Source organism: Verticillium nonalfalfae (assembly GCF_003724135.2).
Source record: "Verticillium nonalfalfae strain VnAa140/NRRL 66861 chromosome Unknown scaffold_2, whole genome shotgun sequence".
In the NCBI taxonomy this organism is placed as follows: Eukaryota; Fungi; Ascomycota; class Sordariomycetes; order Glomerellales; family Plectosphaerellaceae; genus Verticillium; species Verticillium nonalfalfae.
This window is the reverse complement of record NW_021167227.1, coordinates 299,132-323,121: the sequence shown is the minus strand read 5'-3', so window position 1 is coordinate 323,121 and position 23,990 is coordinate 299,132. Positions and strand designations below refer to the sequence as shown.

Sequence of the window (23,990 nt, the reverse complement as noted above, 5' to 3'; positions counted from 1 at the left end):
CGCGTTTCTCACGGTGGAACATCTGGCTCTCAACGAAGCCCTTGATGTATTGACAGGGCAGACGATAACGTCAGGTTTGAGTGCAATTCAACAAGCGCTTCACAAAACAGCAAATATCAGTACACGGCGCCAGAGCAAAGTTGTTTCGCTGCGCGAATCGCCGTGTTACAATAAATAAATTGCATTCAATGCGCCCTCATCCTGTCCCAAGCAATCCCACCTCTGCTTCAATCACACAAGCTTCACCACCACAGTACACCAGAACCGCTTATTTGCCAAACGCCTTGGCAATTTGCGTCTTGTAGTGCGCCCGGAGCGCTCTCCTGTTCACCTTTTGCGTGGCAGTCACGAGACCCTAGAAAAGAACAAGGCCGTTAGTACAGGGTCCAGACGTGGGACGGGGCAAGGACAACTTACACTAGCAGGCGTCCACTCGTCCTCAACGAGCACAACAGCGCTGATAATCTCGATGCCGCCGAGTCCGCCGTTCTTGCCGACGGTGACAAGGTCCTTCAGAACAGTGTCCTTGACCTTGCGGTCAGAGTGCTGGTGCGCCTCGTCGACGCCGAGCTTCTGCGCCAGCTCGGTCAGGGTCTTTTCGTTGGGCGCGATGACAGCAATGGGTCGCGAGCTGTCGGGGTCCGTGTCGATCATGATGTTGGCAACAAACTGGCTGCCGCGGTAGACAGACTCGAGTTTCTCAAGGGCAATGTACTCGCCGCCTTGCATCTTGACAAGGTTCTTGACGCGGTCGATGACGCGGAGGTGACCCACGGCATCAAACTCGCCAATGTCGCCCGTCTTGAACCAGCCATCGGCGGTGATTACCTTCTCCGTCTCCTCTTTGTTGTTGAAGTACTCTTTAAAGATGGCGGGACCCTTGATGAGAATCTCGCCCTGGGGCGGAGTGCTGTCGGTCGAGTAGTTGAGCTCCGGGAGGGAAACGAGCTTGATGTCGGCGGCGGCGGGGACGGGGCCGATGGCGTTGGATGTATACTCGAGGGGGTCGCCGAGAGCACCATTGGCGCCCGTCTCGGTGAGACCGTAGCCCGTGAGCATGGGTGCGACGGTCATGGAAAGGAAGTGCTTGGTGCCGTCAGAGATACCACTGGCACCGTTCATGGTGAAGCGCAGACGGCCGCCCGTCAGCTCGCGAACCTTGGCGAAAACGACAGAGTCAAGAACCGTCGCGAGGGGCAAGTTGTTCTTGCTCATAAACGTCTTGTAGTTGAAGGCACCCCAGAAGAGGGCCTTGGTGACGGCGCCAGCACTGTTGACCTTGGCTTCAATGCCCTTCTTGACAGTCTCCCAGACCTGAGGCACGCCGACCATGACGGTAGGTCGCAGCTCGCGCATGTCGCCGGCGCAGTTTCGCATGGAGGTATCGGAAAGCGTTCGGGGGTTGCCGTAGCCGAGGGTGCCGCCGATGAACAGCACGATGTTCTCGAGGACCATCTCGAAAATGTGGGCGAGCGGCAGGTACGCCAGGATGTACTCATTTTGACTGACACACTCCTCGACGTTGGTGTAGAGGCCAGTGACAGCAGCCAACACATTCTCATGCGTCATTGGCACACCCTTGGGTAGGCCGGTCGAGCCGGACGTGTACATGATGCAGTAGAGATCTGCGGGGCTCGGCTCGACAGGGTCAACGGGGTTGTCCTCGCCCAGCTGGCGCACCTCCTCAATGCTGTAGAGGGTGGTATCGGGGTTCGCCTTCTTGAAAGCCTCAACCTCATCGCCGGTGGCAAAGTGAGAAGCGTCATTGTAGATCAGGAACTTGACAGTCTTGGCCTTCTTCAGCGGCCTGGTGGCAGTCTTGAGCAGCTGGGGGTCGATGTACATGGCGTCGGCATCGGTCTGGAGGAGGGAGTGCTCCAGGCCCTCCTCGCCGAGGGTATCGTAGGCGGTGACGAGAGAGATGGACTGGGAGCCGCAAGCGTGGGACAAGGCCATCCAGTTGAGGCTGGGTGACGTCGGTGGTCAGTCACGGTGTCTCGGGAGCATCAGTGCGGGGGATTTGGGTTCCGCGTGGAATGGAACGGGCTGCTTACTGTGTCGTGGCATAGAAGTGCAGCCTGTTGCCCTTGCTGAGGCCCAGCTTACGCAGACCGGAGCCCAATTGAAGAATATACTTGTGCAACTCGGTGTAGGTCAGGAAGGAGAAGGGCGACAGCTCGAAGAACTGCCACTCCTTTTCGACCTCCTGGATCTCGCCATCGACATTCTTGGAAATCTTCTTCGTCTCCTTATGCAGCTTGATCAGCTTGCGGGTGCCGGCGGCAGGTTCGTTGGGGTAGACGCGGGCGCTGCGCTTGACAATGTCGTAGATGGTGTTGACGTCCTCAGCGGGGCGCTTGCGAAGGCCATCCTTGGCTTTGGGGCTGCGACGGGGAAGGGTCTCGCCTTCAACCTTCTCGTAGCCAGGCGCTTCGATCGTGAAGGGTGGCTTGTGCACCTGGTACAAGGGCATGATACCCTCCTTGTAGTTCGGCATGGTGGCGGCGGCGGGTTCGTGGAGGAGTACGCTGAGGAGAAGGACAAAGATGGCAAAGGCGATGACGACAAACTTGGAGCTCGTAAATGGAGAGAGGGACGGAATGGTGGAGGATCCGCAAGGGGATAAGAGCAGGGAGCAGATGGAGGAGAGAAGAGGAGTAAACCTGACAAGGTTTCGGGAGCCAGGCAGAGACGCGAGGCTTGATTGATATTGGTGACGGTTGGGCCAAGTCTGTCTGCGTCCAAGCGAGGCGAGCCAGTTCGGGTTGATGAGGAGCTGGAAGGCAAAGGCTGAGGTACCTACTGTACATTAAGCTGGGGTTGGGGCACAGGCTGAAGTGGAGGCCGGCTGGCTGGTGACTGATGCCTCCGCTTTCCACTGGGGACGGAGCTTCACTGGAGCTGGGGGGAGCACGGGTGCCCGTGCTGTGACGCCAAGCCACAGGCTGCCTGTCCCCTCCCCCCTCCCCTAATCACCTCCAGGCTCTAAGGCTCCAGGCGCACAAGCCCCGCATTCGAGGCAATTGCGTCACGTTTGCGTTGGGATCCGCTTACTGAACAGAGGCGCAGGTCATGCGACTAGCCTCTCAACATACCTAGGCGGCACCCTATCACTTGGATCCAATTCAATACAACCAACCCTACACTCTCTGGGCAAGGTACCGTATAGGCAATGTACACGTATGAAGTCAACACAGTCGATTTCTTCCTCTCAATCCACGTCCTCCCATGACGGTAGAGCTCGCCACGCCTCAATGCATCCATACATGCAGCCGAGGTCTCCAAATACTTGCAATCACGAGCTCGTTGTCGCGCCCCGAGCCTCGGTGATGACCCTGGCCTCGCTTGCGACTACCTCTACCCCAATTAGTCAAGAAACCACTTGCGCGTGGGTAGGGTGCCCCTCAACGCCACACTGCAGCAGCGGAGGGCGGGGCCTAAGGCTAAAAAAAACGGTTCTCTGCATGTACTGGTTGTTACTTCACATGCTGCAGCTAAAGCTACAGTAGATGCACGGCAACGACAAAGTTGGAATAATGCTTCTTTTTCGCCTTAAATGCGGTTCAACTAACAACTTCATGTGATCCTTTTGTCGAGATCCTCGTAAACTCTTGGACTGGACGGACGAGCCGGTTCCTCACTCTTGCAACATGGCAAGCTCCACGTGGTGGACATCTCCGAAGTCCAGAGAGCACCCTTATTTTTTGCCTATCCTGCACGCCCAGATGTGCCGAGATCCCGCAATCAGTGAATGAACGACTCCCATTGTATGCTACAACCCGGCGCGCCAACCCGTCGCATGCCGGAACCGAGACCCGGCAGCCATGTCATTTTCTCGGACACTGTCCTTTTACTCGCGGGGCTCACGGGGAACCTGACCCTCACGGACGGCCGCCAGGATGAGGTCCTTTGCCTGCTCGACACCATCAGCAGTGCCGACAACCTCGATGGCCTCCTCCTGAGAGTCGCTGCGAGGCACTGTGATCCTGCAGCCACTGTGCTTGCGGATCGTGTTGACCGTGCTGCCGCCCTGACCAATGACGAAACGGTATGTCTTGGGGTCGGGAAGGATCAGATAGCCGACAGTAGTGTTCTTGCGGGCCTCCTCGATCGCCTTGTTGATGCTGGCCTTGGCCTTCTCGACGCCCTCGGGGGGGCCGCGCAGCACCCAAGCAATGTCGCCCTCTTCGGTGGAGCCGACGCTCTCGACCTTCCAAGAATGGGCATCGGCCGTCGTCTCCTCGTCGTCCGTAATCAGAGGCAGAGCACCGCCGTTGGCGCGAGTGGCAGAAGACTTGGCTGGCACCGACTGTCCGTCGTGGCTGACCGTGACCTGGTGGTTGCTGCGCAGCTGACGGAAGATCTGGCCGTTGTTCGAGACGGCGTGGTGGAGACTGCGGGGAACCTGCAGCGCCTCACCCTCCTGTTCCTTGACCAGCGAAGCAAGGTGCTCCTTGGCCTTGGCCACGTTCTCAGAACTGCCCGTAAGCTTCACGCCAGTCTTGCCGTCGCCCTGTCTTGGCACATCGATAGAAACCGACAGCTGCGTCTCGAGCTGACGCTTGGTCTCGCCACCCCTGCCGATAAGGGTCCTGTGCTTGTCGGTAGGAACCTCCAGAATCTCGGTGACCTGGTTCTCCTTCTCGGATACGATCTCCAGGATCCGCGCGCAGATCTTCTCGACAACATCCGTACGGCCCTCAACCTTGACAGTGTTGGCCTCGGCGTCCTGCTTGGGGAACTGAATGGTGCGCGCGAGCTCGCGACGGTCATCAGAGCCACCAGCCTTGACAACGATGTCACGGAGAATAGAACCTACGACATGTCAGCATTTCATGTCTCGATCTTCCATCTCGTACAACTTACCTCCGGGCCCAATCAGGTCCCTGTGGAACTTCTTGTCGACTTCGAGCGTTTTCACAACGGTATCCTCAAAGACAGCACGCTTCTCTTCAATCGCCTTCTTCGCAGCAGCAACGGCAGCCTTAGGGCCCCTGATCTGGATCTCGGCAGTTTCGGAGTTGCGCTCGCCGGGAACGTCAATTTTGGCTCCAGTGCTCTGACGCAGTTCATCGAGGGCAGCACCGCCCTGTCCGATCAGCGAAGGGACCTGCTTCTGTTGCACAGTCACAGTGGCAGTGAAAGAGTTGTCCTTGAGCCACTGAAGGTAAGAGAGAATTTCATCGCGAGCCTCATCTGCGCCCTTGCGAGGACCACGGATGACGACCTCGTCAGGCTCCTGATGACGCTTAGGCTTGCCAGCATCGCTCGCAGCATCAGCGTTTGCGGCGTCCTCCTTGGGGGCCTTGGCAGGCTTAGGGAAGTTGATGACGACCTTGTACTTCGTCTGCAGGCGGTTGATCACACTGCCCTGGGATCCAATGAGGTCCTTGTGGAACTTGGGGTCGACCTTGATGATGTGTGTGGCCTCGTCGGCCCAGGCCTTACCCTGAGAAAGGATGTGAGCCTTGGCAGCCTCGGCCTTGGCCTTAGGACCCTTTAGCTCAACCTTGCCCTCGTTGACCTGAATCTCGACGTCGAAGCGCTCACGCAGCTCGTTGATGTTGCTGCCGCCCTTGCCAATGAGGTGGTTGGCGAACTTCTGGGGGAAGTCAAAGTCCATGGTGAAGCCACGCTCCTTGTCGTCTTGCTTCTCCTGTTCAACAAACTCTTTGATCTTGGTCTCGAATGAAGTGACAGCCGAAGCGGGACCACGGACAGTGACAGTCGTACCCGTCGAAGAGACGCGCACAGGGATCTGATCAGCAGCACGCTGAGCTTGCTCCTTCTTGATGAAGCGTCGAAGACGCTCGTGGAACTTATGAGGCACGTCAACAGAAGCAGCAGTGATATTCTCTTGCTTGTTGATGATGTCCAGTATATGCTTGCTCGCCTCTTCAATGCCCTGCTGGAAAGCCTTGATCTCGTCAGCTGAAGGGGCACCTGCCTTAATTTCGGGCTTAGACTCGGTAGCAGAGGGTCCCTCAAACACAAGAAGAACGGGGCCGTCGCTGTCCTCGGCGCCAGGAAGGATGACGTGGACGCCGTGAGACTGTGTCATGCGAGGAGTGACGTCCTTACGGAGATATGCGTGGAAAAAGGGGTCGACGGGAATGGCCGAGAGTCTGGAGGGAGGGAAGGCGTTCACAAGGCTGCTAATGCTGCTCTGAGCCTTCAAAGCGTTCTTGCCATCACGTGCGTACAGCTCCCAGGGAAGAGCACCACCATCGGAGGCACGAGGGGTATTGGCGTGGAAGTTGTGGGCCTCCTCAAGCTGGGCGAGAAGGCCACGGTGACGCAGGAATCTGGTAACGTTTCGTGCGTGCTGGGCACCGCCACCAGGAGCGTTCTTGTGGAATCGTGAAATGTCGAGCGACGAGCTCTGCATGTTCATCGCCAGGTCCATGGCGTGCTCCATACCATTGTCAATGTGTTGCTGGGGCCCAATGACAGTGATGGTGTCGTTGTCGCCATCGTCAGGCAGGAAGATGGCACAGCCAGTCTCGGACAAGAACTGATCAGCAGTAACGCCACGGGGGCCAATGATGAATTGGTGACGACCAGGCTGGATAGACACCTGCTGCATCAGGAGCTGGTCGTGCAGCTCCTGAACACGCCGATCAATGGCGGAGCGGGCGGCCTGAACGGAAGCGCGGTCACCAGCAAGCGAGATGTGGTTGTCACGAGAGGCGGGCGCAAACGTAGGGCGCTGTCCAGCGTTGGGAACAGCAGGGAGAGGCTCCGAGGCCCACGCCTGGTACGGTGGAACGCGAATCTGAACGCCATCGGTCTCGAAAGGGGCGAGCAGGCTGTTGTTGGGGCCGGCAATGAAGGGGTAGAACTGCGCGGGGATATCGCGAAGCTTGGTCGTCGCACTGGCGCCGCGGTCACCAACGATCTTCAGAATCTCGTTACGAGCTGCAGCCGCAGAAACCGCGTTGCCTTCCACAATGACGTCAATAACGGCATCGTCATCGTCGTCATCTTGGGGCACGTTCTCATCCTGCTTGGGCATCTGAATGCGGGCACCCGACTTCTGCTGCAGGGCCTTGATGGTGGACCCCTGGCGACCGATGATGTGGGCACGCGCGGACTGGGGAATGGGGACCTTGATCGTTTGCTGCAAATCATTACACGTCAGCTACCACACTGAAGAAAATTGTGCGTATAATACATACCGTCGTGCCAATCTGCTGGACCAGATCCTTCAGGGCCTGCTGCGCAACGTCCTGCTGGCCTGTAGCCTCAAACTTGAGTCTTCCGTTGCTTGAGGTCGACATGGTGATGTTGGCACGGCTCTTGCGGTTGATATCCTTGATAATATCAGGAATGGGGCGGCGCAATTGGCCACGCGGAAGAATGTACTGCGGCTCAAGGACGAGGTTCTCGACGTTACGGCCGGGGATGTTCAGCAGCGGAGCACCGCCCCTGGGAGTTCCGGTACCAGAGCCTGGGGTCGAGGTGCGCGAGATGCCGTTGGCGGGCGAGGCGCTCCTTCCGTTGGTGTTTTTCGCACCCCAAATAGGGGCAACATTGGCGCTTCCCTTGCCCTTTCCAGCTCCGAGCTCGGGGAAAAGGTCGTGGGACTGGGTGTCGAGGCGCTGGTTGGGACGCTGGGTCTCCTTGGGCTTCTCGGCAGCCTTCAGGGGCAAATCCTCGTCGGGCACCTCTTCGATCTCCACGTGGTGGGGAACGTCGGCGTGCTGGTTCATCAATTTCTGGGCGGCCGATAGCTCGCCCGTGTTGATGTCGCTGCTGGAAGAGGCCATGATGATAATACCGGTAGACTTGGGTCGCTAGAGAGGAGAGGGGGGGTTTATGGGATCTGGCCAGTACTCTCATTAGAATTGAAAGCTGTCCAGGAGAGGAATGGCAGACTGGGAAACGAGCAACAGCACTGGATTTCACTTACAAAGTTGCGGCAATACTTTCGAACGTTAATGTTGATGCGGCGGTTGGCTCGTTAATGGGGGAAAGCTGGGGTAGGTAAGGTAAGGTAGCTAGTGACCTTTCCTAGAACATTGCGTAGTGGCAATTGTATGGAGTAGATTTATTAGACGAGCCAAAAAGAATGGCAAGCACCAAGCAGATGATCAGACGTCGATCTGGATGGATTGATGATGAGGAAATTGGTTGAGGAGGAGGGGGTAACGGGGGAGGTAGATCAAGGTGAGGTGGAAGGTCGCCGAGGACTGGATGCTCCACGATGTTCACTTTGAATTTCTGCTGGGGGGGCCAGACCAGGAACCTAGGTACTTCCAGAAGGGTCTGAGAGGTCGAGCAATGGAATTGAGCCGAACCCCTTAGCGCGTCAGCCACTGCCATTGGCAACGCTGTGGGTTCTGTTCGCTGCCAGTTGGGATGGGAGGCAGTCACGTGCAGCACGTGCTGTGGCGCTTCGGAAGGGGGTTGAAGCTTAGGATTCACGGAAGTGGGTGATGAACATGATGGCCCGTCCCAAGCTTTCTGCACCAAAGTCTGTCTTTCATGTTCCAGCATGCAAAGAGATGCGGGATATGACCATAAAGATATGGCCAAACGTACACAACCGAGGTCCACAATGAAAAATGTGGATGGCCTAGATACGAGAGTACCCTGCTGAAGATGTCAACTGAACCAGACATCCTAGACAAGGAATGACACTATCTTCTATTAGCAACTGTGCTTTTCCTACTGCCGCCGAAACACCTTCTTTGTCACGGAACATGCGTGTCGCGTCACTCCTCTTTGCAGTATTGGAGTAGAGGCAGGTGGCCCCTCGGGGTCGTGCACAGTCACACAGTCAGTCTACAGGTATCGAATGTACAACATGTACCTCACCTCCTCTAACATGCTTCAAAATCCGAGAGAGGGCTCTCAATGTATGACACCTCACAAAAGGGACCCAAGAATATTTGAAGTCCTGTTTTGAACTTGGGCAAAATGTTTCAATTGGTTCACTAGCTGGTTCAAGAACCTACAATAGCTGGCCCATCAGTCTCCGAGTCCATGTTACAAAATGTGTACAATACCTTGTCGGCTGACACCAGATCTTGTTCGAGACTGCATCTCGCGATACATATCAAACATGCCCCCTTTTGGCGGGTGAGATTGCCGCCCGGCGCCTGCCCGCCCCCGCCTCGGATGGATTCTGAGCCTATGAAACCAATGATCCAAGAAACGGGCCGGAACGAGCGTTGCACGACCTGTCACACAGCTCGGTGCTACTGACAACCGGATCCAGGACGGTATTGCCGTTATTTCAGTCACTTGCGAAAGTGTATGTAGGTATGTATGTGAGGACCTTCGTCTCTTGTGGAGCAACCACGAGGTATTGCCTCCGAAGCTGCAACGGCGATCGACCCCACGATTCGTGTTGGGTCTAGGTGCTCCCGTAGAGCGGTACCAGTCTACCTATACAAACGTATTGGGCCAGGTTTCGCTGCATCCTGCAGGAACGCTTTCGATCGTGACAGGCTGCGCGACGGTCCAAATGCACCTAGACAACATCGGCCAGGCCTAGACACGCGATGCCATGGCATGAGATCTAGCACAACGCATCCACTGCGTGACGTTCAGATAAGAACCGCCTCAGTCTATCATGAGATGTGCGGCTTGTTGGGCTAGCCAGCAAGACGGTAGACACTCGAGGGGGCATGATGGCGAGCGCGCGCATTAGCAAAAGAAAAAGAGAGATACCACGACGTTGCCAGTACGGGATGGGACTGGGGATATCGGATGGTTCGGTGCGCCGCGCTTGCTCAAACCAACAGGGTGACGTACGTGTGCTGCGCAGTCCTCTCTGCCCTGTCGAGACATGCAAAGCCGGCAGCATCCGATGTTTGATTGGAATGGGCCAATACACTCATTCGTCGCGGGCATGGTGCAACACGAGATAATACGGGCCAGGCGTCTATAGACTGAGGGTGGCAATTCGATACGACTGGAAGGAAAGGGGGGAAGCAGGGCAGGATCTCGTAAATGGACAGCTTCGCCTCGGAGGCGATGAGCTGTCGGAGCTTACCCGCACCACACATGATTCCGAAGTGCAGGGCATAGCATGGAGATTCGGGCTTCGGCGCATGGCAGGGCGTGATACCGATGCGTCATGTTCTTTTCTGGGCCCTGAATATTCCAAACTTCGTCCATCTCCCGGGCCATCAGTGGATTGACATGTTGTCCTCATGCGATCGAAAATGGGAGGTGGGGGCGCAATGATGCCATGGCAGGTCGCCCTCTGGATTTCTTGGTAGGATCCTCGTCGGTCAATTGGGACTTTGCTGGGGGCACACGGGTGGGCTTTTTTCCCAGTCACAGTGCAGGGCGACCAGGCGGCCAAGCGGCACGAGAGCACTGCTGCACCGATGTAACTCGTCATCTACAAGTGTATACATGTACATATATGCCGGTACACGATTAATGAGCGATTCTTCCACACATTGAAAAAAAAATGACGATCATCGAAGAGGTCCACATGTCGCCCCTCATTCATATTAAAAGCGTATGCCCAAGATGCCATACTCAAGGTGAAATACCCCTTGCCTATGGGGGGCGGCCGTTAACTCCCGTTGATCTTTCGACTTTCGCTTCCAGGTGGTAAGTTGACGACTCGATCGACTTCATCAGGCAGTTTGACTGGGAACCGTGTGGGCTTGGTAGGCCACCGACTGCGTGTATGAATTGTGCGCACTTCAGAGTGGGATCAAGGCAGACACAGTACATAAACAGTGTGGAGCTCACTTCCAGGCACTAAGGCGCATTGGCATTGGCCTGTGCTTGTCAAGCTCCTTCCGTGATGTCTGGATTAGATGCATCTTTCGGCAGCTGAGACCGCGAATGACGAAAGACGCCATGTTTTCTGTCGCCCGTCAAGTTGCTGTCGCATGCCTTAGCTCTCATGGCTTCATATATGTCCTTGACCGAGTCCTGATGTATGCATGCAAGCAACTACATTGTTTTTCTGAGCTTCTAGCGGGTGGTTTTTGTGACAGACGGGCCGCGTTGGTCGGCGGTCCAGAAGACCAAAGCTCCCATTCTGATCTCCATTTCCCATCGCATGAACCACGCTACCGTCAGCGCCTGCACCACCATGCGCAACCCTTCCACTTGACCCAGAAAAAGTGGTACCTCGGAAGCAAGCTAAGTGAAATGCCTACCTTGCCTAGGCACCTACCTTACCTAAGGTGGTACCTACCTAGGTAGGCATGGAGGACCAAACTGACTGACTGCACAATTCCACTATCACCTGCACGAAACGGGAGGACACGATCAAGACTTGGTATGTACACCATCTTTTTGAGACATTGAAGCAAATCGCTGTGAAGGCAAATCTTGTCACTAGTACTGCACTGTATCATGGCTTCGAACCGATAGCCACTCAGTCCACTGGGCTTCTAGGTAGGTAGCTGGACAGGGTACCTGACCACTGTCACCAACCTAAAATGGAAGGCTGCTGCAAGTAAAGGCCAGAACGTGGGAAGAGTGAAGGCCAGAGACTGCGCGCTAGATCAATGCGTTTGACTCTTTACCTGCCGTGTGTCCAGTCGGTTGCACAAAAGGAAATCTCTGAAATTTCATCGTCCTGCCCTTCACTGGGTTCCAGCGAGTGTGTGTGTGAGAGTGAGAGAGAGAGAGTGTGAGTTTCTTCAAATAGGTAGGTAGGTAGGTAGGTACCTGCTCCCGGGCCCCCCTCCAAGCAAGCCCAGCCAACAAAAGCTCTTGTCATCCAACAGGTTCAGCACCAGGGTCGGGCGCCCACACTTGATAGCACCACGCCCATTCCCCGCCCACCGACTGGGGCACTGACGAAACAGCACACGGTGCGGAGAGCCGCCGGATTGACCCCAAGGTCCCTTCCCCCCCACCTCCCCTCCATCCCCCCTTCCCTCTAGGCTCTAGCTCGCCATCATCCAATCCCATTCCCACCAGTGAGTGAATAGGCCAGAAAGGCACCAAGGACTGACTTGTCTTCCGGGCAACGAGACGTTAGGATTCATCGGTTTGACCAAGGTACTTTTTTCTTCTCCCCCCTTTCCTCTCTCTCGTTCTCTCTCCATCATCTCTATCTCCCCAAATATCTTAATGGAGTTCCTTGCTACCCAGTCATCTCGCAAACAAGCCCCGGCCAAGCGACACCCCTACCCATTCTTTCTTCTCGTCTCACACCAGAAAAGCGAAGTGAAGCACGCCAGGACAGGCCCTTGATACTTGCACCCACTACTTGCACAGACTTGCAGCAAAGCCGAAATAGTCCCAGGCCCGTTTGAGCAAAACCGACATTAACATAGCAGCTCCCCCTCGGTCCCGCCCGCCTACACCCTAGTACCAAAACATAGCAACACCCTACCCACCCCCCCTCTCTAGCTCCTCGCTCCAGCACCTTCCGCGGCTTCTGCCCGCCCCTCGCGCCGTCATCCCACTACCCTGGATTGCAACTCGGCGAGACAAGCCCGCAACAACCTGACACGACCGACCGATTGACGAGACTTGCGACCCCCAGCGACAAGCGACCGTCGACCGGCGCCGACTACTAAGCGGCCCCCTCTCAGCGACCCAGGGACCAGAGGACCCATTGCTGCCAGCACATCGCCCCCCCAAGCCATCTGATTGCTTGTTTCTGGGCGCCTCTCCATACAGTATCGAGCTACCGACTACACATACACCCACATTGAAACCAAAACCGAAAGACAGAGCCTGTCATTGTTACTGCACTGGCTGTGCGTTTGCTTGTGCTTGTGCCTCTGCGCCTGCTGCACTGCTCGCTCCCCTACCAATCTTCTCCCGCCTCCCCGCTTCTCTCTCTCTCTCGTTCACGCCCCCCCCCCATAACACACCACTAAAAGGAGTCTGCGCTTTCTTTTCTTTGTTTCTGCGCGAGACTTGTCGGCTGTTACCTCCCCCCCCCCATCCACCATGGACGGCCAAAGCCAACTCTCCAACGCCAACTCTCAGCGTCGCAGACTTGTCAAAAAACCACCCTCCGGTCACCAATATACCCGATCCTCGGGTGGCCTAGATGGTGGCATTGACGCCCTGTCTCTCCAGAGCCAACGTAGCTCCACGAGTCTGAAGCGAGCTCCCAGCGCTCCACCCCCAAGGTCGACCCCTCCGAACGCGTCCAACAGCTCCTCCCCTCGTCACCTACCCTCCGCCCAGTTCTCGAACCCGTCACCCATACTACCCCAGGGTCAATTTACACCGAATTCCTATTACAACCCTGCCGCCGCTCGTCATAACGATCGCTCGTCTGATCCAAACGATCGCATCCCCCGGGAATCCGACGAGTTCATCGGCGCCCCGTTTGACGGCGCTGCTATCCTAAACCGCATCGAACAGACCAAGTCCCCGGGCGGACAGCACGCCCACGCCTTCCATCGGCCTCACGTCCCCCCGCCTCTTATCAAGTCTAAGACAGATATCCGCGGCATGAGCCCGGCCCTCCGACAATCAGCAAGCTTCACCTCGGCCGATCCCATCATGTCCGAGAAGCTGCAGGCAAGTCGGGCGATGGACCAACAAGTCGTCACTCCCAAAAGGTTCTCAGACGAAGCAAAGGAGCCCAGGGTGGGCGTCCTTCGCAAAAAGTCGGGCTTCTCTGGTTTTGTCAACAGTCTCGTTGGGTCTCAGAAGAAACCCATCATCTCCGCCCCCGAAAATCCCGTCCATGTCACACATGTGGGCTATGATAGCACAACGGGGCAGTTCACTGTGCGTCACCACCTGTGCCTTGTACCCGCTGAGCTGGCGATGTTAACAGTATGCAGGGTCTCCCGAAGGAATGGCAGCGACTCATCAACGAGAGTGGCATCCCCGAAAAGGAGAGGCGAGAGAACCCCCAAACTATGGTGGATATCCTCAACTTCTACAAGGAGACGACAGAAAGACCGCCCGAAGACCAGGTCCTGGACAAATTCCACGATGCGCGTGCCCCAGCATACGGCCAATACGCCGCCAGTCCCGGCCCGGGAAGTGCATTGTCGCCAGCCGCGTATCCGACAGCGAATTATATGGGTATGTCACCGCCGAATTCTCCTCTTCCAAGTCCTAGATTTCCAACTGTCAACCATGAAGGATCCTTCGAAAACCCCAGGCAGCCGCCTCCCGTACCCAGTCGCGGGCTCGGTCCGGGCAAGGACGTCAACATGATGCCTAGCCGGCCTGCACCGAGGCCACCGGTGAGCTTAACGTCGCGCGTTGCAACCCAAGCACCGCAGGCAGCCAAGGACTCAGGCATCGGCATGGCCCAGGCGGCAGAGGACCTACCGGCCGCCGCCTACGTTCCTCCCAAAGAACACACCTCCATGCTGCCCGAGGAGCACCGATCGAGATCACGATCAAACTCCAAGATCAATGGGAATTCGCCGCTCATGCCCTCCACGCCGCAGCCACAGGGGCTTGCATCTCCGCCACCATCAGCGCAAGCCATGGCGTACCAGCAGCAGCTACTGCAACAACAGCAGGAGCAGGCCTTGGCTCAGGCGCAAGCTGCCATGTCTGGCCAGATTGGACGTGCCCCTAGCAAACGACAACCTCCGAGTCTCCAGCAGCCCATCCAGAGCCCCCAAGCCGCTCAACAGCAATATCCTCAAGCCGCTGGCGTACCTGGCCCTCAGGGTCAACAGCGCTCGAACGTCGGCGTTCCTGGCCAGCCAGGCTCAAGACCGCGCCACCGAGCCCGACCCAGCAACGGTATTGATATTGTGGCCGCCCTCAAGCGCATCTGTACCGATGGGGACCCGCGCGAGGTGTACCGCAGTCTTAACAAGATTGGCCAGGGCGCTTCTGGTGGTGTCTTTACCGGACATGAGCGCGGTACGAACCGCCTTGTCGCCATCAAGCAGATGAACTTGGAACAACAGCCCAAGAAGGATCTAATCATTAACGAGATTTTGGTCATGAAGGAAAGCTCGCATCCCAACATCGTCAACTTCATCGACAGCTATCTTGCCGGCGGCGAACTTTGGGTTGTCATGGAATATATGGAGGGAGGAAGTTTGACCGATGTTGTTACGTTCAACATGATGACGGAGGGACAGATCGCCTCGGTGTGCAGGGAGACGCTGAAGGGTCTACAACACCTGCACTCAAAGGGCGTTATCCACCGTGACATCAAGTCGGACAACATACTCCTCTCCCTCGAGGGCAACATTAAGCTGAGTAAGTTTTGAATTTCGTCGCCAGGATCTTTCATGTACTCATTTTCTACAGCTGATTTCGGTTTCTGCGCCACTATCAATGAAGCTCAGAACAAGCGGACAACCATGGTCGGCACTCCTTACTGGATGGCTCCCGAGGTCGTCACCAGGAAGGAGTACGGACGCAAGGTCGACATTTGGTCGCTCGGCATCATGGCCATTGAAATGATTGAAGGCGAGCCTCCGTATCTGACAGAGTCACCCTTGCGTGCACTCTGGCTGATCGCCACCAACGGCACGCCCGCCATCAAGGACGAGAGGGATCTCTCACCTCTCTTCCGGGACTTTCTCTACTTCGCTCTCAAAGTTGACCCGGAAAAGAGAGCCAGTGCCCACGATCTCCTGAGGGTAAGTTTCTCCACATAATTACCCTGCTGCATTTCCGCAGATTTTTCATGTCATCGTGGCTAATGGTTTCCAGCATGACTTCATGAAGCAGTGCGTTGACCTCGCACAGCTTTCTCCTCTTGTGCGTGCCGCGCGTGAAGCACGACAGCAAGAGAAAGCAAGGAAAGCCAACTAGAAGCAGCCTTTTGTGCCACAAACCCCAGCTCCCCTACGACGGGTCCCACAGAACGCGGTTTGGAATACTTCCAAATTATCACGCGCTACTTTTTGGAAAAGCTCTCGAGCCTCCGAAATTGCAAGGGAATCCCGCTAGTATGGCACACCACCTCGCACCCATTTCTCGTTCACCCAAAGTATACTAAAAGTATACGGCATACTTGCCAACAATGCTCCACTCGACGTTTGCGAATTTTCGACGCCCTGTCACATCTCCGACACGGTGACTTTGCATAGCGAGTGCGTTGGGCCGATGCTGGTCCACTATTCCTGTCAGGCAGCTTTCAGCAAGTCTGCATGGCTGTTCTTTCTACCTCTTTTGACTTTCGACGCGTTTGATGAGTACGCACCGCAGCGATTTGTGACAGGCGCATAGCTCGCCCAGTTTTCTCTGTTTTTTCACCGAAAGCACAGCATGCAGGCGACAGGGCATCACCCCATTCTGACTTGGCGGCTTGTCTGAGTTCCTGGATGTGTATGTGGCAGTCATCCAACCGTTTTGGGTAGGACGATGTTGGAGGCCACGGCTCTGGGGACTTTTCCTGTTGGCATGAGAGGTCGCCGAAGAGACGGCGAGAAACAACCTGCGACGACGAGAAGAGACGACAATCAGCAATATTGTGACTTTTCGCTGTGGGTGAACGAGACACGCCAAGGTCCACAACCCACCCCCTCCCGCCTCTTCTGCTCGTGACAGCGCGCCATGTCTGGCTGCTTAGGTCTCTTTATTTTTGAGATGGAGCTTGTCTCTGCTGATACCACCGGCAACCCATGTGTTTGATCCCCACTTTGTACGGAAATGAAGCAAAATTGGCATTGAATCACATGCCACGTTTGGTGGGGGCCGGGGAACTATCTTGGCTTCGCCTCTTGGAGTGTTGGGTTTATGGATGGATAGATGGACTCCCATTTCGATAGCTGTCTCTCCTCGTAGAAGGAAATGAGATGCTTTACTGCTGACTTCAGGCAGCGACGAAGTTTCCCGAAATCTACTGTGATTGCCAGGGCCTGTGTACCTGACTTGATGTGCCCGCATATTAATCGCAATCAAGATCGGTGGGACCTTTCTTCTGTGTGACTGAGCCTCATCGCTTAGTAAACTCAGCGCAACGGACGAGAATATCCCCGTGGCACGATTCAAGGAGCTGTGAGGCTGCCGCTGTGGACGGACAACGGCCCTCATCAGATGGAGTATCTTGTAGACCTGGAAGCTGACGCATGGTACCTGGCTCTGGCACACCGGGCTTCCTAAAAACTCAAGGTTGGACAACGTATGAGGTGTGAGGAACGATTTCACTGCCTGCCCGGTCTTTGAAGTCCCTGCCTTTGACGAGGGTCACTGGTATCGGAAATGGAGCCTTGTAGAGAGCGGGTTTGTGTATGTATCGGCCAGGCGAAGCTCAAACGTCACATCTTACAGCCAGAGTTCTCAGCGTGTGCTTCTTCGATCTTGTTCTTCCCGGATAAATAGCCCCCTACACTGCTATGGAGGGGGTCATGGTTCAAGGATACTGACCAGAAGGTAGCGGGGCGCACGTGAGGCTTGACAACGGTGCCGGAAGCTCGGTGTGAATTGCCCTCGCACGATATAGGGTAGGAGAGCTCAATACTTTGTTCGTTGGATTCAACTTTGTTAAGAAGCATCAAATGTTTTGACCTCGGCTCCGTGCAGAGACAGACCTCTCTCTGCATGCAGTGTGCTGACGCCATCCTTGTATGCGCCACGGCAAATTCAGTTGTGGCCTCGTAGAGCACGTTAGCTGTCTTCGTTCTCGGAGAGAATCGTGACGATGCTGTGTAAGACAGGGACATGAATCCATTCCGTCTTGATCCGAAGAGGCATGGCAAGAAGTCGGTCTGATCAGGCCCCCGAGGCTTCTGGCCTCTGGGGACTCCTGCTTAGTGTTCAGCTGGCGAAACGTATCAATGCAAGACCCGTTACACGTTAAACTACGACGAATGCCACTGGAGAGATGCAGTTCCATGCCCAGCGCGAGGATTGTGCTTCCAGGTTGTAAGTAAACCTGCACATGGAAATGTATGGTGGCGCATCATGCCGTGCGTGTGTGCTGTGCATTGCCTTTTGGAATCTCAAGTCTATTTCTGTACCTTCGCGCCTGGACCCTCGAGACTTGTAAGTGGATGACTCGGAGGTTTGAGCAAGACCGCTGCCGATATTCACATATACACGAACAGTGCGTCTGTGTTGTGAGTTGCGGCTCTCACGCCTTGATATCGTGAACTTTGTCTCTTTCAAGCTCGTCTTGGAACATGTCATCCGCCCTGGAGACTCTCAAGCCTGCAGCAACAGGCCAGTCTCCCAATAAGCTGGTCCCGGCTTACGAGTCAGGCGCAATCGACCCTCAGTCTCCCCAAGGGCTGCCGTGGCCGCCGACCACCAACGTACACACAGGTCAGGAGATCAATCAGAGGTACGCCAAGTCAACAATGCTAGAACGTTGAGTTGAGGTATCTCCGATATTGATCACGACTTGGATACAACAGAGGGAGATCATCAGCTCTTCGCAAGACGCAGAATCATCATTGTCGAACCCAGCACTACAATCGAGGTTTTGGCCATATTGTTTGTAGTCGGGCTACTATGACAAGCTGACGGAGCGAACCCGACGAGTTTAGTGGACGCTCGGTTCACTTACATCTTCCGCTATAATTATACGAAAAGAATCAAGACAAACACATGAGACTGAACAACGCAGGATGTTATGACAGACCATGACCGATCTGGTAGTGAGTATTAAGAACGCTAATGCGGCCCAATCGGCTTCTTTTTATATCAACGAGTCAAAAAAAAAACCACTGTGATTCCGAGCTTGTTCCCAAAGCTCCAACCTGTAACGCCTGAACCAATTCTAGGGTATATCCGAAACCAAGCTTTCTATCCGCCAGAATGTTTCTATCCAGAGGAGAGCGACCTTAGTAGCAGGAGTAGCCGCCGTCAATGAGGACGTTGGAGCCGGTCATGAAGCCGGAGGCGTCGGAGGCGAGGAAGACGCAGAGGCCGTTGAGGTCGTCGACGGCGCCGAGGCGGTCCTGGGGGGTGAGGGAGCGCCAGATCTTCTTCTGGCCCTCGAGGGTGGGAACACGGTTGAGGGCCGTGTCCATGTAACCGGGGGAAATGCAGTTGACGCGGATGTTGTGCTTGGCCCACTCAGCGGCGATGGACTTGCCGAACTGGACGACGCCGGCCTTGGAGGCGTTGTAGCAGGACTGCTCCTGGGGGTAGTTGACAATGGTGCCGGACATGGAGGCGACGAGGACGATGGAGCCCGGCTTGCCGTGGGCGATCATCTTCTTGCCGACGGCCTGCGACATGAGGAAGGTACCAGTAAGGTTGATGTCAATCAGGCGCCTGAACATGGAGCTGTCGTACTCCTCAGCCTTGATGTTGGAGCTGCGGTCATACGGTTAGCAAGCGGGTCCAGGCCTCAGGATTTGTGGAGTGCTGAGAGCACAGGGGGGGATGACGTACTCAGCAATGCCAGCAGAGTTGACCAGGACGTCGGGGCATCCGTAAAGCTCAACGACGCGGTCAACAGCGGCGTTGATAGCGTCGCCATCACGAACGTCGACCTTGAGGAAGGTGACGGGAATCTTGGTCTTCTGGTAGAGCTCGTTGGCAGACTCCTTGCCGAGCTCCTCGTTGGCGTCGAAGAGGACGAGAGCCTTGGCACCGGCCTCAGCGCAAGCACGGGCCATGTGGTTACCGAGACCACGGGCACCACTGCAACGAAGTTAGCGAGCGAACAAGGGAAGGAATGCAAGCGAAAGCAGTGTGCATATGCGGTCCGCAATGGATCAAAGACATAGACATGCCAATCCCAAGGGCGGGCCACATAGCTTGCTGCCAGGCAGGCACCATTTTTTTTTCTCTTCGTCGATGGAGCGGAACGTACCCAGTAATAATGATGACCTTGCCGTAAACGGTCATCTTCTGCATCATGGGCGTCATCTTCTCGTAAGCCTCGGCGGTGAGAGGAACGACCTCGGTGGGCTCAGCGGGCTCCTCCTTGACGGCCTGCTGGCCAGGGTTGACGGGGATCGAGGACTTGCCATCCTTGGTGGCGGGCCAGCTGACGATGGGAACCTCCTTCTCATGAACGGCGTTGGCCCTGAAGGCGGAGACGGTGAAGGGACGGGCGACGCGAGCAGCGGGCGCAGCAGCAGTGCGGGAGGTGAAAGCGCGTGCAAGAGCACGGGTAGCAGAGCGGTGGGCGGCCATTGCGAATGTGATGATGATGAAAGAAGTCGGGAAGTTGCGAGTAATGCGAGGGTCGACTTTTGATTTGAGTGCTCAAAGAAAAAAAAATCTTTTGAGGCGGAGAGCTGGTGGTGCGAGTGGGTTGTAAGGGGGCGAAAGGCCTCCAAAGAAAAGTCGTCTAGAGGGAAGGTGCGAGAGGCGAATCGGCAGGAAACGTGATTATGACCGTCTTGGTATGAGAAAGACGATGGCTCTTCAATAGCGAACTCAAAACTGGCTGCGAGGGTCCCCGAGGTGAATGGGGAGGAAGATTTCTAGGTGGCTTCTTCTGCTTCTTCTGCTTCAACAACAAGTGGGCTTGAACCGTGAGATAGGGAAAGCGATGGGTATCAGGAAAACAACTGCGGCAAGCTGCGAGGATAGAGGCAAAAGATTGGTATGTGTGATGGACTGGCTTGATTGTCTGAAGATGAGAGGAGAAAGATGAGAGAGACGGGTCAGAGCATGTCTGACGGATCACCCCTTGGGCCTTTTATGTCTTGGGCATGTCCGTCCTCCTCTCCCCCCCCCCTTCCGCCTCATCCTCCTTTTTCTCAGTCCTGGCAAAATCTGAGCCCTGGTAAGTCTGAGGTACCTGACTTGGTTTCTCAGCTAGGTCCACGTCCCACGGCGTGGCCACGGGTCCCGTTCTGGAGCCTGGGTTCTGGGTCCTACCTAGGCTGGCTTGGGCCCAAGACGGTTTGGATGGAAAGGGGGGGGGGGGTGAAAACATGGGGGGGTGCGGCCGTGGGCCGGATGAGACGGAGCTAAACAGCAACCAGCGATGAGAAGACAATAGGAACGTGCCAGTCGTGGTGGCCGTGGCCGGCAGCGTATGTGTGTGTCACTACCATCAGTTGTGCCTGACTTCAGTCGCCCTGACAGGGAGGCTTGCTTGGGCCAGGGCTGGACCTGGGCTTGGGCGCTAGCATTACAGTGGCATAATCAATCTCATCTGGCGCCGCCCAACGGCAACGGCGTGGGTGCCACCGTCGGACTACCGTATTGGCTACCTTATACGTGCCGGGGCTGAGATTGAATCGTGGGAGCGGAGCGGAAGGGGGGAGGGGAGGAAGGGAGTGACGGGGGGGTCTAGGCAAGGCGGGCAAGCGGCAAAGGGCTACGCCAGCGGCGAAGGCGAAGGCAAAAAAAAAAAGTTGGGACTAGAGGACCAAGTGGGCGTGGGATGGGGGGCGACTCCAGAATGCCGTCACCGAAAGGGGCTCTTTCAAATAATGGGGACAGATTTTTGCAGTTTTCCAGATCTACGTCTGCAAACCAAAAGCGTTGCGCCTTGCCCTCTTGTTGCTCGTTATGCTTGCATTGCAACCTGGATGAGCTTTACGAGGCCATGAGAGCTCGTGTGACTCGACTTGCCCTCGTCCGACTCAACAGAATAGGTACTTGGGCTTTGGGGGGTGGTGAGTAGAGGGGGGAGAAGAAATGGCTACCGCTCGCGGAGCGCAGAGGGTGGGCATGCCAGCGAGCCTGCTCCAGCTCCAGGGGACTTACAGGGGGAGCTTCGCCTGTGGAGTCTCGCCATGATAGCTGCGTTCGAAGAGGGGCAGAGGCCACCTCACCACACCATGCACCTGCACCTGCACGCACGTCCGCTGCATCGAAGCTTCCTGGCGCTTTCCCGCTGTTCTTGCTGCTCAACACCAAACAGCCATGACGCATGTCAGTCGAGATGCCCCAGAATTTCCAAGAAAAAAGCCCTTCTTTGCCGGTCGACAACTACAGCTACGTCTATCATCTCCACCCTGACGACGGCCTCGCAATCTATTTCTCTGCCATGGCTCTGGTGCATAGCACACGGTTCGAGGTGGGGAGGTCAGGCAAGCCCTGATGCTGCCAAGTCGGCCCTCTTCTTATCTCGCCATTCTTGCAACTTGTGACTGAACCCACCTGCTTGTCGTCACCTCGCTCCTCTCCTACTGCAGCACACCAAGCTTGCAGCACACACCAGACGTTTCCACTCAAGCCAGTCAAACAATGTACCGAAACCCGTTTCGCAACCGGCCGTTGGAGTGCGTGCCGATCAATCAACTTTCCGTTCACCAGTGGTGGTCTGACCGTCGCACCGTTGCTCGCCTTTCCACCCTGCCTACCCTTCTGACCTCTGCTCCTCCGTTGCCGGACATTACATTGCGGCGGGACATGGCCAGATCGCCAGACCAAACTCACCAGCATCAGCTTGTCCGGGGAGCCTTTGACGCCCCGGACCGGGGCTGGCAGAAGCAATAGAAGCTACCGTCCACGGCAGTGCTCCCCGCGACAAGGGGCCACGAGCAAAGCTACCCCTGCGCAACTCGACCATCACGGGACCCAAGACCGTGGGATGGTCGTCCTCCTCGGATCTCTTCACGACACATCTGGCTTCGAAACGGTGGGCCAGAGCCTTCCACAGAAGCTTGTCTGTGCGCGTGGCGGCCAAGCGAGATGCGCCAAGAGTACCGGCCCCCGGGAGTCGCTCCTAAATTTGGTTTCTAGCGTATCGGCTTGCCCCGATGCCAGGCTTGGAGCTTAGACGCGCCAAGCCAGCAAGGGTCTGCCGGCTGACACTTGGATCAGCATTTCGAGTTTTTTTTGCCTGTGGGGGGACAGGGCCTCTTTTTGGGGGGGAGGGAATGGAGGGGAGGCCAGGGGGGTTCAGTCCTCTTCCCCCCCCCCTTCGCCTCCTACTACACCCAAAATATCTTTCAAAGTGTGAATACTATGGGAGAACTATTGCGTCTCATGCTTAAGGCCGACACTCCGATGCGCCGAATCTCCGGAGCGGTGAGAAACCCTTTTCTGGTGCCTCGGAGGGTTTGCATGGCTCAGCGTCAATGAGGTTCTCCAGACGCCGGCGGGCTGCCTGGAAATCTGATGTCGAGCAGGGCGCCTTGGCTTGTCTCAAGAAACAATTCCGCATCGGATGAGAAAGAATCCCCCTAGTCCACAGCATCCCTTTGGGCGTCTTCCGTGGAACATACAGGGTCTTTCCTCCCTGTGATCGCTGCGCCTCGAATCTGTTGACGAGTCGCCTGTACGAGGACGTGAATCTCCGTATGGTATATCAGGATCTGACCTGAAGCCACTCCCGAAATTGCCAGCACAGATGGCCACGAGGCTCATGGCAAATGGAGGGTGGAAATTGGCGAGATCGGAGCCGACTCCCACTCGAACGAAACAGCCTGTGTGGCATGCGGGGGTCACACACCAGGGAAACAGGTGTCATCCCACGTCTCCTTGCCAACAACGAAACGCAATGACAACTCCAAACCCCCCAACTCCCATCTTTCAGGACTTCAGCACATACGAATGCACCCTCGATGCCAACTTCGAAATCCCTTGCCCCATCAGGCCCCCCTGTCAACCCATTATTTAAGGCCCAGCACCAGCGGTCAGTTGACCGCACGCGCACGCACCACTAGGCGAATGCAACGCGGCCCGCGACTGGCACATCATGCTGGAGTTCATCATCGAAACACGAAGGGGGGGGGGGACGGTGAGCGAGCAATCACCGAGCCACCCGCCCCGCCGCCGAGGCCACCGTTCACTCACCTTTGTCGTCTTTTGATATGCCTTCATACCACACTAGACGCATGGTCAACGCGGTCCGCTCGAGACACGACTGCAAAAGTTCATGTTGGCGCCTACCCTGGCCTGCCTAGCTTCACCAAATCAATTCCTACGTCGGTGCGTGGGGTTTCCGGCAACAGCCCCGGACACGGGGATCTCTTTGCGGCACGGAATATTGTGACGACAGATCAAAGATCTATCAGATGATACTTGACCTCCCCTATGACATGAAGTTTGTCCACACCGACAACGACTTCTCTGTCATGAAAACGGGACCGCACGCGCGTTCACGCCAATCCCTGGCATGCCGTTTCTTCGCATTTGGCCATGGCATCAGCCAGCGCTCTACGCGAAACTCAACAGCCATGCTACATGTAACAACATCCCAACGCTCAGACTTCCCCATCTTGGAAGGACGACTCCCGTCT

The 23,990-nt window shown here is 56.2% G+C and overlaps 4 protein-coding genes across 4 annotated transcripts; 1 reads left to right on the top strand and 3 right to left on the bottom strand.

Annotated features, from left to right (window-relative positions):
• Nucleotides 1–268: 268 nt before the first annotated feature.
• D7B24_003511 (uncharacterized protein) lies at nt 269–2,497 on the bottom strand (the record flags this gene model as incomplete). The annotated part of the gene is made up of 3 exons (XM_028637700.1): nt 269–355; nt 418–1,966; nt 2,055–2,497. The coding sequence occupies 3 exons, from the start codon at nt 2,495–2,497 to the stop codon at nt 269–271; spliced, it is 2,079 nt and encodes a 692-aa protein (XP_028499256.1).
• A 1,353-nt stretch (nt 2,498–3,850) lies between these two features.
• D7B24_003510 (uncharacterized protein) lies at nt 3,851–7,769 on the bottom strand (the record flags this gene model as incomplete). Its single annotated transcript, XM_028637699.1, has 3 exons — nt 3,851–4,815; nt 4,867–7,120; nt 7,179–7,769. The coding sequence occupies 3 exons, from the start codon at nt 7,767–7,769 to the stop codon at nt 3,851–3,853; spliced, it is 3,810 nt and encodes a 1,269-aa protein (XP_028499255.1).
• A 5,122-nt stretch (nt 7,770–12,891) lies between these two features.
• On the top strand, nt 12,892–15,696 carry STE20 (signal transducing kinase of the PAK; the record flags this gene model as incomplete). The annotated part of the gene is made up of 5 exons (XM_028637698.1): nt 12,892–13,686; nt 13,743–13,989; nt 14,050–15,135; nt 15,187–15,521; nt 15,595–15,696. 5 exons carry the CDS (start codon nt 12,892–12,894, stop codon nt 15,694–15,696), a joined length of 2,565 nt encoding a protein of 854 aa, XP_028499254.1.
• Nucleotides 15,697–18,671: 2,975 nt separating this feature from the next.
• D7B24_003508 (uncharacterized protein) lies at nt 18,672–19,977 on the bottom strand (the record flags this gene model as incomplete). The annotated part of the gene is made up of 3 exons (XM_028637697.1): nt 18,672–19,149; nt 19,228–19,479; nt 19,652–19,977. The coding sequence occupies 3 exons, from the start codon at nt 19,975–19,977 to the stop codon at nt 18,672–18,674; spliced, it is 1,056 nt and encodes a 351-aa protein (XP_028499253.1).
• Nucleotides 19,978–23,990: the final 4,013 nt, after the last annotated feature.